The sequence below is a fragment of the Trichechus manatus genome, unplaced genomic scaffold (assembly GCF_000243295.1).
Source record: "Trichechus manatus latirostris isolate Lorelei unplaced genomic scaffold, TriManLat1.0 scaffold00014, whole genome shotgun sequence".
Taxonomy (NCBI): domain Eukaryota; kingdom Metazoa; phylum Chordata; class Mammalia; order Sirenia; family Trichechidae; genus Trichechus; species Trichechus manatus.
In genome coordinates, this window is record NW_004443950.1 from 2,154,178 (window position 1) to 2,168,319 (window position 14,142).

A 14,142-nucleotide genomic window follows, 5' to 3' on the forward strand; every position below is an offset into this window, starting at 1 on the left:
ATGGCTATCCAGTTTTGCCAGCACCATTTGTTAAAAAGACTGTCTTTTCCCCATTTGATGGACTTTGGGCCCTTGTCGAAGATCAGCTGACCGTAGGTGGATGGATTTACATCTGGGTTCTCAATTCTGGATAGCAGATTTTTTACTATTGTTGTAAATGCCAAATGTCAGATAACAAGATAGTTGATAAGTGAGGAGTAGGTATAAATGCCAAGTGTGTACTGCTGTATCTGTGTTGATTAGAATTTTTTTTTTTTATCTATTATTATGTAACATTCCACTCTGAAACTTGATGGTTTAAAACAACAGTTTATTATTTCTCATAGTTTTGTGGATTGATTGGATTCAGCTAGGCTGTTCTCACTCTGTGTGTATGTGTGTGGAAAAGTGGTGGTGGGTCTCATGTGGTTGCATGGTACCTGGGGTTGGAGTCATTCTGAAGGTTTGATTAAGTTAGGTATCCAAAAAGACGTTTTCACTCATGTCTGGCACCTCAGTCAGGATAGCTGGAACAGCTGGGGCCTGGTTGGGCATCTCTCTCCACATGGCTAGCTCGGACTTCATTTTAGTATGACAGTGTCAAGACAGACTTCTTACATGATGGCTGGCTTCCCCCAGAGTTAAGGTTCCAAAAGACCCAGGTAGCAGGTACAAGGCTTCTTTTGACCTAGCCTTGGAGGTCACACAGCATCACTTCTGCTGTATTGTTATTTTGGTTTCACAGAACCAGCTCAGATTAAGAGTGGGAATGGACCCCATGAGGGTATGAGTACTGAGATGGAGGGTTCGTTGGGGAACCATCTTGGGGGACCAGCTACCGTATAGAACACAAGCTTTGGAGACAGACATGGGTTCAGATCTAAGCTCTATCATTTACTATCTCTGTGACCTTGAGTACATCACTATTTCTCTCCAAGTCTCAGTTCCTTCATTTATGGAATGGTGATAGTAGTATCTACTCCATTGGATTGTAAGCGTTAAATATGTGATGTATGAAAATCACTTAGCAAAAAGACCAGACTTAATGGTTTGACTGAGACTGGAGGGACCCCAGAAGACATGGCCCCTGGACTCTCTGTTAGCTCAAAACTAAAACCATTCCTGAGGGCAGCTCTTCAGACAAAGATTAGGCTGGACTATGGGACATAAAATGATACTCGTGAAGAGTGTGCTTCTTAGCTCAAGTAGACACATGAGACGAAGTGGGCAGCTCCTGTCTGGAGGCAAGATGAGAAGGCAGAAAGGGTCAGGAGCTCTTCGAATGGACACGGGAAATCTGGGGTGGAAAGGAAGAGTGTGCTGTCACAGTACTGGGAGAGCAACTAGGGTCACATAACAATGTATGTATAAATTCTTGTATGAGAAACTAACTTGAATTGTAAACTTTCACTTAAAGCACAGTTAAAAAAAATCACTTAGCACACTGCCTAACGTCTTTTAAGTACTCAATAAAGGGTAAGTATTACTACATTAAGAAGAGTAGTAATAATAGTGTTTAAACTAGAGGAGTTTAAAAATATTGTTTTTAAAATATCTGAATATTATGGTAATTATATTTTTTTCCTTCAGTAGTAATATTTGGAGACATTATAATTTAATCATTAAAACCATTTGTTCTGGAGCAAACTGCCTAGGTTTATACTCCAGTTTTGCTATTTAATAACCAAGTAACTCAGGCAAGTACTTAATCTGTGCTTCAGTTTTCTCATCTGTAAAATGATGATAATAATAGTAGCTACTTCATATATATATACACACACATATATACACATATATATATGAACAGTATCCAGCACCTATTAATGCTCAGTAAATGTTATTTATTATTATAGCTTTATGTCCTCAGTATCATTTAGTCTCCTAGAAATGGATAGTAACTGTGGCTAATTGCCTCCATGAACAACTGCCTCCTTTGCCATGAGACCAGAAGAACTAGATGGTGTCCCGCTATCATTACTGAATATTTCGATCAAAGATTCCATAGAAGAATCCTGATCAAAAGGAGGAAAATGTAGAACAGAGTTTCAAATTCTTATGGACTCCAGACTTCCTGGAGCCATAGAGGGTGGGTAAATGAACCCCTGAAACTATCGTCCTGAGATAATCCTTAAACCTAAACCAAAAATATCCCTTTGAGTCTTCTTAAAACCAAACATTAGTTTATTAACTAGTAAAAAAGGTCTGTCTTGGGCATTACACTCTTTTAAGAGCTATAAGGGATCAAACTGACAACAGCAACTCGAAAGATTAGATTGCAACCTTGAGGGGCAGTGAGTTGATGTTAATGGGGGAGGAACAACTCAGAAAAGGAAGGTGAGAATGGTTGTACAACTTGAAGATGAAATCAGTGTCACTAAATTGTACATGTAGAAATTGTCAAATTGGTGTATGTTTTGCTGTATATATTCTCAACAATGACAACAACACAAATAAATGGATAGTAAAGACCATAATTTTTATAAAAGGTATGAATAGGACATTGCTTTTTCATTCATTCAGTTCTTCCATCAAATACTTATTGAGCACCAACTATGTGCCAGGTGCTGTTCTAGACACTGGATATAGAGCCATGAAGAAAACAAATTTAATGAACTAGAATTTTTAGCGTTTCAGTTGTTCTCTTTGTTACAGTTTTCCAGTATCTATAAATATCGGTCTTTCCATTATGTTTGCTCTTACTTCATTTTCATACCTTACTGTTCTGACTAGAACACCTGAAACTAGGTTAAAGGAGGTAGCCATTAATTTTCAATTACATATGTATTTTAATAAAGATTTATATATATATGTATATATATATATTTTTTTTTAGGGGTATCTAACTATCAAGTTGAAGAAGATATAGGAAAGTTGAAGTCTTGTCTCACTGGTTTCCTTCAGGAATATGGATTATCTGTAATGGTGAAAGATGACTATGTCCATGAATTGTGAGTACTTGTTAGGGCATGTAAGAGAGAATATTTCCTGTTGCAAGGCTAATCTAAGTGCATGTCTCAATTCTTTCCTATAGTTGCCGATACGGAGCTGCTGAGCCACATACCATTGCTGCATTCTTGGGGGGTGAGTTCCATAGATGAAAAGACTGTGTCATCTGTTTCTATATAGCACAGTTACTACTTTAATATAAATTTTTCTTTTCTTAGCTATTTTAGTTAGGGGTGTCAGTGAAACATGATGTAAAACTTAGATTATCTCGGTAGCCTCCAAACTGGTCTCCCTGCCTTCCATCTCTCCCATCTTAAAGTCATGAAGAGTCATTAATCTTTCTAAAGGGTAACTCTGATTGTATCTCACAAACACACACACACAGACACACACTCTCTCACTCACTCTAACACAGGGACCTTAGCTTGACATGAAAGAATCTGTGTTCTGGTTCCACACAGTTTTTCTGGACTCAGTTTTATCAAGTTACTTACTTTCCCAGACATGCCCTTTGATTTCCTGCGGTATATCTTTGCTCCTCTGGACCCATTTGTCTTAAATCTCCCTATTGCCTACATGTCTGAAACCTATCTGTTCTTTAAAACCCAATTACAAAAGTTACTTATCTCTTCTATAAACTCCCTTTATCTCCTTCCTTCACCCCACTTCCCTCAAAAAGGAAAAAAAATAGTCTCCCACCTATGATCTCCTGTAGTCTGAGTTATATGCTGATGATATTTTCCTCTGAGATTATTAATATTTTGAAGGTAGATCCAGGTTTGATTAATATTCAAAGTGTTCAAAATGTAAATAAATGATTACAAACCTAAGAAAACTATATTCTAAGTAAACTCAAAGCCTGATTCTGGATAATTTATTTTAAAGTAAAACCAAGTCTCTTATGCCAAAATAGCAAAATAACCTTCCAAGTCACAGAAAAAGAAAATTTTTATTCAGATTCAGTTCAGATGCTAAGAATAGACACAACTAGAGAGAGAGGTTGGATGACTTGGGTAACTTGCCTGTCCAAACCAAAACCTGTTGCCATCAAAGCTGATTCTAACTCATAGCGACCCTATAGGACAGAGTAGAACTGCTTCATAAGGTTTCCAAGGTTGTAATCTTCATGGAAAAAGGAACCCTGGTTAAAGTGCTCGGCTGCTAACCAAAAGCTTGGCGGTTCGAACCCATCAGCCACTCTGCAGGAGAAAGATGTGGCAGTCTGCTTCTGTAAAGATTTGCAGGCTTGGAAACCCTTTGGGATAGTTCTGCTCTGTCCTGTAGGGTTGCTATGAGGTGGAATCAACTTGACCGCAGTGGGTTTGGGAATCTTTACTGAAGCGCTCTGCCACATCTTTCTCCCATGGAGCAACTAGTCGGTTTGAACTGCTGACGTTTTGGTTAGCAGCCAAGTGCTAACCACTATTCCACCAGAACTTTTTTTAACTTGCCTGTAGCAGAGAAAAAAAAAAAATTGAAATATTTTGCTTTTGTATGTTCTGTAATCATTATGCACACGCCATTATATCCCCTCACTTCCTCCAGGTCTTTGCTCAAATGTTATCTTCCCTATGAGGTCATCCCTGACTCCCCTATTTAAAACTGAGTCCCTCCTCTTGTCTTTTGTCCTCCCCCTTCCATGCTTTTTCTCCCTAGAACTTAATGTCATTTGACATGTTGTACATTTCACGTATTTGTAAATTATCTGTCCCTCACTACTAAAAAGTTTAAGATCCATGAGGGCAGGGATTTTGTTCCCTATTGTAGGTAACTAGAACTAGTGCCTAGAATCTACTATTTTAGGGAGCTAGAACTGGTGCCTAGTATCTACTATGTACCACATACTGTTCTAGGTACTACAGTATCTGGTACATAGTAGAGGCTTAAATTTTATTGAATCATTGAGTATTTGTGAAGCGTAAAGCTTCAGGTTAAAAAAGACTAACCTTTTTTATTCATAGTTTTTTTTCCTTTTGTTTTTGTTTTGAGTAGTTACAGTGGCCTGTCAGTATTTAATACAGATCCTTTCATAATTGCAAATGTTTTTAGAATACCTTTATTGTTGTTATTTGGTGCCCTTGAGTTGATTTCGACTCATAGTGACCCCATGTGACAGAGTGGAACTGCCCCATAGGATTTTCTAGGCTGTAATCTTTATAGGAGCAGATCCCCAGGTCTTTCTCCCGCAGAGCTGTTGGGTGGGTTCGAACCACCAACCCTTTGGTTAGCAGCCGAGCGCTTAACCATTGCATCACTGGGGCTCCTTAGAGTACCATTACTCTTCTTTTATTATAAAAGTAAAATAGGCACCAGGCAAAATGCAAATGCTACAGAAGGGTGTCCTTTGAGAAAAAACTGCAATCAAACCATACTACTGTTTTGCACTTTGCTTTGTTCACTTAATATAGCTTGCTAATATTTCTGTATTACCATAATTAAAAACACTTCATTCTTTTTAACTGTGTGGCATAATATTCTCCTGTTGGAATATATAGAACAAAACTTTTATTTCCTTTTAAAAAATAGTTACAAAAAATAGTTTTTCATTTTTTTTAAGTTATAGTAATATGTATATATAACATTTGCCATTTTTAGGTGTACAATTCATTGACATTATTTACATTCACCATGTTGTGTAACCGTCATTACTATCCATTTCCATATTTTTTTCCATCACCCTTAATAGAAACTCAGTACTTCTTAAGTGATAACTCCTCATTTCCCCCTAGTCCTTCATTGTAATATGTCTCAGTAAGCCATGTCTGTTTTGGAGTACTTTTAAACACTTTTCTTTTTGGAAAGGAAAAGGTTTTCTTTATAAGATTGAGTCTTTATGTGATGCTTGAAATTTACCCTTTTCAAAGATTTGCTTTTTTCCTTTTTCCTTGCAGGAGCTGCTGCTCAAGAGGTGATCAAAGTAATCACCAAACAATTTGTAATTTTTAATAACACTTACATTTATAGTGGTATGTCACAAACTTCAGCAACTTTCCAGTTGTAGAATAAGCACCCTATGTAGAATGTTAATGATTGAAACTGTAATTGTTTTCAGGCTGTGCTCCAGTCTGTAAAATTCTGCTAAGGGAGAGCTGTTAAATTGTTTTCTTAATAAACATTTTTCTCATTTGTAATGTAGTCTTGCTCTTTGAGGGAGCGGAGGGAGGCAGGGGAAGAGAAGCTGTCATTTTCCCAGAGAATAAAAACTATCCATTTCTAACTGACTTCATTAATACTGACTTGCTCTTTAAAAGTGACTTATCATAGAAATCTTCTGTCATCAGAAATAGCTTAAGATATTTTTTTCTTACAATATTAATGAATTTAAGCCATGTATAGATTTTAGCTATGGGCATTATTTGTTAAAACTGATAGAATTAAACAAGATGAATATTCAGGATATGTACCTTTATCAGAATACAAGGTAGTCCCCCTGTATGTGGCATTATTTTTACTTAGGTTTTGCCACCTACTTCTTGAAATTTTATGGGGTCTTTCCATCCATATTACAAAAAACCTTAAGTTCATTTTTAAAGAACAATCACATTGGACTGATAGCATTCAGCAGCACATCAGAGGGCAAAAAAACAAAACCTTAAGATGGAATTAGAAACAGACTGCGTGAAAATCGGGGGGAGGGGGCGGTGGCGCTAGTTTCTGATTCATTTATGGCTGAGGAACGTGTCACATAGCCTTACCACCTTAACGCCCCTAAACTGGCTGCAGCAGTCTGTGAAGCCTGTGTCTCCCAAGTGAAGACCTGTGTTAGACATGCCAAGAGGGTTCTTCACAGGGATTTGGTTTTCTTGGACCTTAACGGGCTGAACCCTTCCTTGGCTGTTCTTTCAGCAGGCACTGCCCCCTGACAGTATCTCACTTCCATCTCCCAACAGTCCCGTGAGGTGGGTTTTATTGAACTATGTGGAGGAGGCAAGGGACAGGACCATTAAGACTGGCTGGGCTTTGGCTCCACTTGAGACCTTTGGTCTAGGAGTGAAGTACACCTGGGCTGAATGCCTGAGGCTGCCGGGTGAGGTGGGGGCCTGGATGCGTGTTGGGGTTGAGGTGCCCTTTAATGAGATGCCCAACGCAAGGAGAGCTAGAGGAGGCATCAAGATCCAACGAAGAGGAAAGGTTGGGAGAGAAACATGCACGCGCGACCTTTGACCCGGATTCTCCCAACCCCTTGGGGTTCTGAAATGGAGGCCCTAAAAACCGGGGTGGTGGGATTAGGGGATTTTTACCTTCAAGTTTTTACTTTCTACCACTTAAAAACTGCATCCACACACTGCCAACCTCCGTATTCTTTGGAACAGATTCCGTGTAGGGGGCGGGACGGGCCACCGGAAGTTCCGCCCAGCGGAAGTAGCGCAGCTGGCTGTGCGGGAAACAGAGTCAGGCGTCGAGGTAGGTGGGCAGCCGGGGAGAGAGGGAAGGGGCCTGCGCGCTTCGGCTTGTGGGTAAAAGCTGTGGTCTCAGCTTTCTGCAAGCTTGGTTCCCGCCCTAGCCTCGCCACTGGCCGGGGTTCAGCTTACCAGTTGCTTCCTGTGGAAGGTGGTTTGCCGTTGGCCACCTTGCCCAGCTCTGCCCCCACAGCGGCTAAGACGCAGGACCGCCCAGCTGTTCCCTTCTTAAGTGACCCCTGTGAGGTGATCTGTTGAGCTTCAGGGAAGAAGCCTTCCTGCAGAGGCAGCAGACCCTGACCGCAGTGTCCAAAACAGCTGGTGGGAAAAAATAATTGTCACTTGCCATTTAGTCAGACATCTGGAGCCTGGAAGTTCTTGACCCTGACAGAATTTTAGAATCCTTGGGCACCTGTGTGGTTTAAAAGCTCCCAGGTGATTCTGATGTGTTGAAAGGTTGGGATCCACTGGTGAGGTCCTTTCACAAATCATGGGGGACCACGTGTTCAGAAATCGCCTGAGGGGTCAGGGCATGTTAAAAGGGCAGATTGCTGAGCCCCACCAGCTGCTGTTGAGTCGCCGGTGGTGGGGCCAGATCTGTGCATTTAACCAGCGCCTGGCCCCTCAGGAGTTCGAGAACCTTTGTCTAGAAGACCCTGAGGGACCACCTATGCTCTTCCAAAGGAGTTCTTGCAGCTCCGTAGGTGAGCCGGGCCATAGCGGGTATTACTGAAGAAATTGAGGAAACAGCGGAGTTAGTCTTCCCTCTTCGGGAAGATTATCCGTTATCAGTGTATACTAGAATGAGGCAATGAGGGTTTATGGGAAAGGGCTGCTCCGATCTACTGAGTTTGGGAGAATTAATATTGTAAAGTGAGCTAACTCCTTGTACCCACAGCATGTTTTCTCAGACCTGACTTATTTCTCAATCCGTTTAAACTATTATAACAAAATTTATTGTACATGTACTTGCATATTTACCCTTTCTCCAGATGGGGTCACTATGAGTCGAAAACGACTCCACCGCACCCAACAACAACCGTTGCTTTTCCTACTTAAGAGGAAAATTTTAGCTACGTATAATTCCAAGCTGGATATCTACTGTCAACAGTTTAGTGGTGAGATTTTTCAGCTCTAACAAAGTTTACACAGAAAAATGTTATTTCTGATATTTGGGGTGATATTTAGATTTCAAAAAGCTTTTGATGTTAACGTGTTCTAGCCCAGGTAAAAGTAATGTTCAGCTAGTTTTCTTGCTGAAATTAGAGTTTGAGTTGACAGTACTGTTTTGGGGAGTAGATTGAATGAAACCTGTAAGTGGGATAGGTTCTTCCTGTTACCTGGAACAATCTTTTTTCTTTTTTTTCTGTGAGAATACAGATAAAGATATTTGAAATCTTATTCATGACAATTTGCATCTATTCACCAAATTTCTGAAAATATTTAATAACTGCTTTATTTGGCAGATGCTTTTGTTCTTGAGGATAGACTGTAATTATTCTTATAATTTGAAATATCATTTTACAATTATCAATAACTTTAAAGTTTTAACTTGTCCTTTGCTGTGGATGTTTTTAAGCATTTAGCTAGTAAATAGATGACTTGTATTAATACTACTAGGTACTTGGCAAACGATCTTATTTTTACTGTGCAAAGTAACCATTTATTAGAAAGCAGTACAAGAAAACAGAAATAGAGAACCCAAAGGGGGAGATAAGGTAGAGTGTGTCATCAGTTTTGATTTCAAGGTATTTATATTTAAAAATTATACATTATCCTTCTTTACAAATAAAACTATATTTAAAAGCAGAATGTATTGGCTAATTAAACTTAGGGAAACAGTCCTTAACCAACCCCCCGACACATACACAAAGCAAAAGCATCCATGTAGGGTACAACAGTCTGTTTTTTTTTAACAGTCCATTTTTTATCTAGTCTTCTTTTTCCAAATGTTAATTCATTTCCTCAAAAAGAATACATATCTATATGTGGTCCCACTGCCTGTGGAGTCAGTTCTGGCTCATAGCAACCCCCGAGGGTTTCCAAGGCTGTAAATCTCTACAGAAGTAGACTGCTACATCTTTCTGCCGGTGGTTTTGAACTGCAGACCTTTTGGTTAGCAGTCAATTGCTTTAACCACTGTGCCACCAGGACTCCTTTATATATATTAGGCAGTATAACAAAGAATATAAGTGTAGGCTCTATCCTCAGATTTTCTTGGTTTCTATTCCAGCTCTGGCACTTATTAGCTGTATGAACTTGGCAAATTGTTTCACTGCTCCTCATCCACCCTCATCCTTGTAGAGCCACATAGGGTTGTTGTGGAGACTAAAAAGATAATACAGTTGATTCTCATTATTCATGGTAGTTATTTTCTATAAAGTTTTTGCAGACACTGAATTAGTGAATGCTGAACCATTGCTTCTAGGGGAAGTATAGGGTTAGGTTCCTGCAAGCCTCTTGTCACAACATTTAGTCAACTGATCAGTACTTTACCTTGTTTTATTATCATTTCTGTTTAAAGACACCTAATTTAATATATATTGTTGATTGATTAACATTGAAGTCATGGCCAACAGTACTTCAAGCTTGAACAAAGCTTATCTAACACACATATTTTCTCTGTAAGGCACATCACAGTCTTGTGCTTAGGAATCTAGACACTGCTTCAGCCCTGTGCTTGCGTACTATTTTAGATGGTGAAATCACCAGCAAAGAGCACAAAAATGTGAAAAACATGGTACTAAATAGACTGGCACTTGTTTACAGTATGAGAGCTAAAACAAGGTAGAGCGTCGACTTGTTTGACCTCAACTGGGAATGTGCTCATCAGGTGACTCAAATTTTTGGGGGCTCTGTGCATGTCCCCAAAAGCATCATGGGTATTGATTTTGGAGTTACAAATAAATTTTAGTGAGGAGGCAAATTTGCAAATAGGGACTCCACAAATAATGAGGATCAACTGTATTTATAGTGTATAGAACAGAGCCTGGCCCACCATAGGCACTAACTGAATGTTAGAAGCCATTATTATTATAAAAATTGTGAAAAATAGAAAACAGTGGAATAAAACATCCATAGAATCACCACCGACAGACAGTGTTAATGTGCTGCTGTCTTTCCAGCCACTCTTATTTTATGTTTGCCTTCACTTCATTGAGATCATATTGTAGATAAAATTTTTAGTCTTGCCCTTTTGGGTTAACATTGTAACATAGGCATTTTTTCCTTGCTATTAAACATTTCTAGTAAATGTCAATATTCTTGTAACAGTATTCTGTCCTTTGGATGTTCCATAATGTACCTAACCATTCCTCTTTTAACAGAATATTTAGGTTAAAAAATAGCAAAACTAAGAGTTTAACATTTATTATTTATTTTTTGTTTAGGAATTTTATTTTCATTTTGAAAGTGAGAATGCAAGAAAAGAATTAAATATCTCCCTAAAGGATAATTGGCTATTTTTCTTTAACTTCCTTAATTGAGTGAGTTTAATTAGTTAACTCCATTTAGTGTTGGAGTAAATGAGAATTTTAGAGTTTGTGAGTCCTGATTTGTTGATCTAAGGAGTTACTTGGGCTCACATATTTCTCTAAATAATCAGTTTAGCATTTTAAAGTAGAGCATGTGAGAGGTCATATCAGGGTTGCTAGTTATTTTTAAAATTCTTCTGACAAACGAGATATAAACAAAAATTTAAACTTAGTGGTGTGTCAAAAATAACCATGGGTTGTTGGAAACAACTTTTAGTATTAGGCTTATCTTGTGAAGAGAAATGCAGATCTAAAGTGTGTGTTTAAACTTTGGATTCATGGAGGGGTGCCCAATCTGAAGCAATGGGATGAAGATTTCTGGGAAAGAAATTAAGGAAGTGGGACCAGAAGAAGACCAGTCAGATTCTATCAATCAATCATTTGTTTGTTCAGTAAAATTTGTTGAATGTCTATAGTGCTGAAGAATGCCCACTGCATTTATGTATGTTTTCAAATTTAATTTTTTTTTAATTGTGCTTTATGTGAAAATTTACAGCTCAAGTTAATTTCTCATACAAAAATTTATACACATATTGTTTTGTGACATTAGTCGCAATCCCCACAATGTGACAGCATACTCCGCCTTTCCACCCTAGGTTCCCTGTGTCCATTCAACCAGTTCCTGTCCCTTTGTGCCTTCTCATCCTGCCTCCAGTCAGGAGCCGCCCATCTCGGCTCGTGTATCTGATTGAACTAAGAAGCACACTCCTCATGTGTATTATTTTTTGTTTTATAGTCCTGTCTAATCTTCGTCTCAAGAGTGGGCTTTGGGAATGGTTTCAGTTCTGGGTTAACACAGCGTCTGGGGCCATAGGTTCAGGGGTTCCTCCAGTCTCTGTCAGACCATTAAGGCTGGTCTTTTTATGTGAATTTGAGTTCTGCTCCACACTTTTCTCCTGCTCTGTTGTGTTCCCTGTCAGGTTAGTCATTGGTGGTAGCTAGACACCATCTAGTTCTTCAAATTTAATTCTTGTAACAACCCTACGAAGTAGAAATATTCCTATTTTACAGATGAGGAAATTGAGCCTCAGAGAACTTAAGCAACCTGCCCATTATCACACATCTAATAAATTACAGATTCACTTCCTGGTCTTTTGGCTTCAGGAATACTGTTCTTTCCCAACTGCTTTGCATTTATATTTCTAGCAGTCTCAAATATTTATTTAAATTGAGAAAACACTTTTATCTTATAGATGAAATTTAAGGAAAAAGAATACAGACAAGCATGGAATGTGAAGACACAAGGAAAATACAAGGTGAGAAATTAGTGTATAGTATCTTATTTTACACATATAACATGCACCTTTTACATTTGTTTGCCAACTGCACCCTCCCCCCACAAGGTATTTTCATAAGCATGCTATGCTAATTTTTTTTTTCTACAGCAACATGTAAAAAAAATTGGCATAGTGGTGCTTATGATAATGCCTTGCAGGGGGAGGGCACAGTTGGCAAAGAGATGTAGAAGATGTGTGTTATTTGCATAAAATATTGTATATATGGAATTAGTTTTATAATATATTTGTGGATTATACTGCAGATTATCTGACAGGATCCAGGAAACAAAAGTCATTCCAAAATTTACATGAGTATTTATTGAGCATGTACTCTGTGCCTGTCATGTAATTCCAGTGTTCAGAAAATGATATTCTATTGGGGAAATGATAGGCTGATAATTAAAATATCTTATGATAAGTGATTTAATGAAGGTACATACAAGATTTCAGAGTCGTCCTCAGAAAGATAGAAATTGAAGCCATAGGCATGAAGGAGGTTACCCAGAGAGGAAATACTGAATTAAAAGAGAAAGGATGGGGAATAGTGTTCCTAAGACACATCATCACATAATGGATTGGCTGAGGAAGAAGGCCCTCAGAAAAGACTGAGAAAAACTTTTTTTATTAAAGATGAAAGAAGAGGCAGGAGAATGGTATCTTGGAAATCAGAGTCTTAGGAGAATGCTTCATGAGGAAGAGATTGCTTAAGAGCATCAGTGTTAGATGTCACAGATAAAAGACTGAAGTATTCACTTGATTTTGCATTTAGGAGGTCACATTTGTTTTATTAGCAGTAAACTCAATAAATTTCAGTCAGATTCCAGAATATTTAGATCTAAATGGGAGATGAGGATCTGTAGACAGTATGAATAGCTTACTCTTCTTAAAAACTCTAGCGAAGATATATGGTAGTATATAGGCATTTAGTGCTATAAATTTCCTCCTAAATAATACTTCAGTAAACCAAACCAAGCCCTGATGCTGTCGAGGCGATTTGGACTCAATAGTGGCCCTACAGGCTTTCCAAGGCTGTAATCTTTTTTTTTTTTAATTTTTTTAATTGTAGTTTAGGTGAAGGTTTACAGAACAAATAATTTCTCATTAAACAATCAGTACACGTTTTATGACGTTGGTTAACCCCACGACATGTCAACACTCTCCCTTCTCGACCCTGAGGACCTTTTTTTTTTTTTTTGATACACCGTTTCAAAAATTTCTACATGTACAATTCAGTGGTATCGATTACATTCTTCCAGTTGTGCTGCTATTCTGACTATCCTTTTCCAAATTATTCCATCATCATTGTCTTCAGCTCACTGTCCCCTAGGCTTCCCATCAAACCTTTTGAGTTGCTGTTGTCAATTTGATCTCACATAGATAATTCTTTTATTTTTTAGTACTTTAGTTGAAGGTTTACAAAACAAAATAGTTTCTCATTAAACAGTCAGTACACATATTGCCCTATGACAGTGGTTAACAACCCCATGACATGTCAACACTGTCCTTTCTCAACCTTGGGTTCCCTTGGCTTTCCTGTCCCCTCCTGCCTTCTAGTTCTTGTCCCTGGACTGTTGTGCCTTATTAGTCCCTATTTGTTTTATGGGGCTGTCCAATCCCCGGCTGAACGGTGAACCTCGGGAGTGACTTCACCACTGAGCTAAAAGGGTGTTTGGGGGCCATGCTCTCTGGTTTTCTCCAGACTCTGTCAGGCCAGTAAATCTGGTCTTTTTCTGTGTATTAGAATTTTGTTCTACATCCTTCTCCAGCTCTGTCCGGAACCGTCTGTTGTCATCCCCATCAGAGCAGTCAGTGGTGGTAGCCAGGCACCATCTAGCTGTACTGGACTCAGTCTGGTGGAGGCCATGGTAGCTGTGGTCCATTAGTCCTTTGGACTAATCTTTTCCTTGTATCGTGTTCTCTTCATTCTCCCTTGCTCCTGAAGGGGTGAGACCAGTGGAGTATCTTAGATGGCTGCTCACAGGCTTTTAAGACCCCAGACGCTACTCA

At 38.8% G+C, this 14,142-nt stretch overlaps 2 protein-coding genes across 7 annotated transcripts in view; both read left to right on the plus strand.

Moving 5' to 3' along the window:
- NAE1 (NEDD8 activating enzyme E1 subunit 1) overlaps positions 1-6,057 on the plus strand; it is a 31,484-nt gene extending 25,427 nt beyond the window's left edge. For 4 of the 5 annotated variants that reach the window (XM_023726848.1, XM_023726847.1, XM_023726849.1 and 1 more), the window contains 3 exons: positions 2,813-2,927; positions 3,011-3,060; positions 5,817-6,056. In XM_023726848.1, the coding sequence (XP_023582616.1) occupies positions 2,813-2,927; positions 3,011-3,060; positions 5,817-5,926 (275 nt within the window). In that variant the 3' untranslated portion in view covers positions 5,927-6,056. Of the gene's footprint in view, positions 1-2,812; positions 2,928-3,010; positions 3,061-5,816 lie in introns of all 5 variants that reach the window. The other variant, XM_023726846.1, reaches the window with a different exon arrangement.
- A 2,295-nt stretch (positions 6,058-8,352) lies between these two features.
- TERB1 (telomere repeat binding bouquet formation protein 1) overlaps positions 8,353-14,142 on the plus strand; it is a 52,493-nt gene continuing 46,703 nt past the window's right edge. The window contains exons 1-2 of one of the 2 annotated variants that reach the window (XM_023726851.1): positions 8,353-8,443; positions 12,052-12,114. In XM_023726851.1, the coding sequence (XP_023582619.1) occupies positions 12,084-12,114 (31 nt within the window). In that variant the 5' untranslated portion in view covers positions 8,353-8,443; positions 12,052-12,083. Of the gene's footprint in view, positions 8,444-11,762; positions 12,115-14,142 lie in introns of those variants that run through there. The other variant, XM_004371519.2, reaches the window with a different exon arrangement.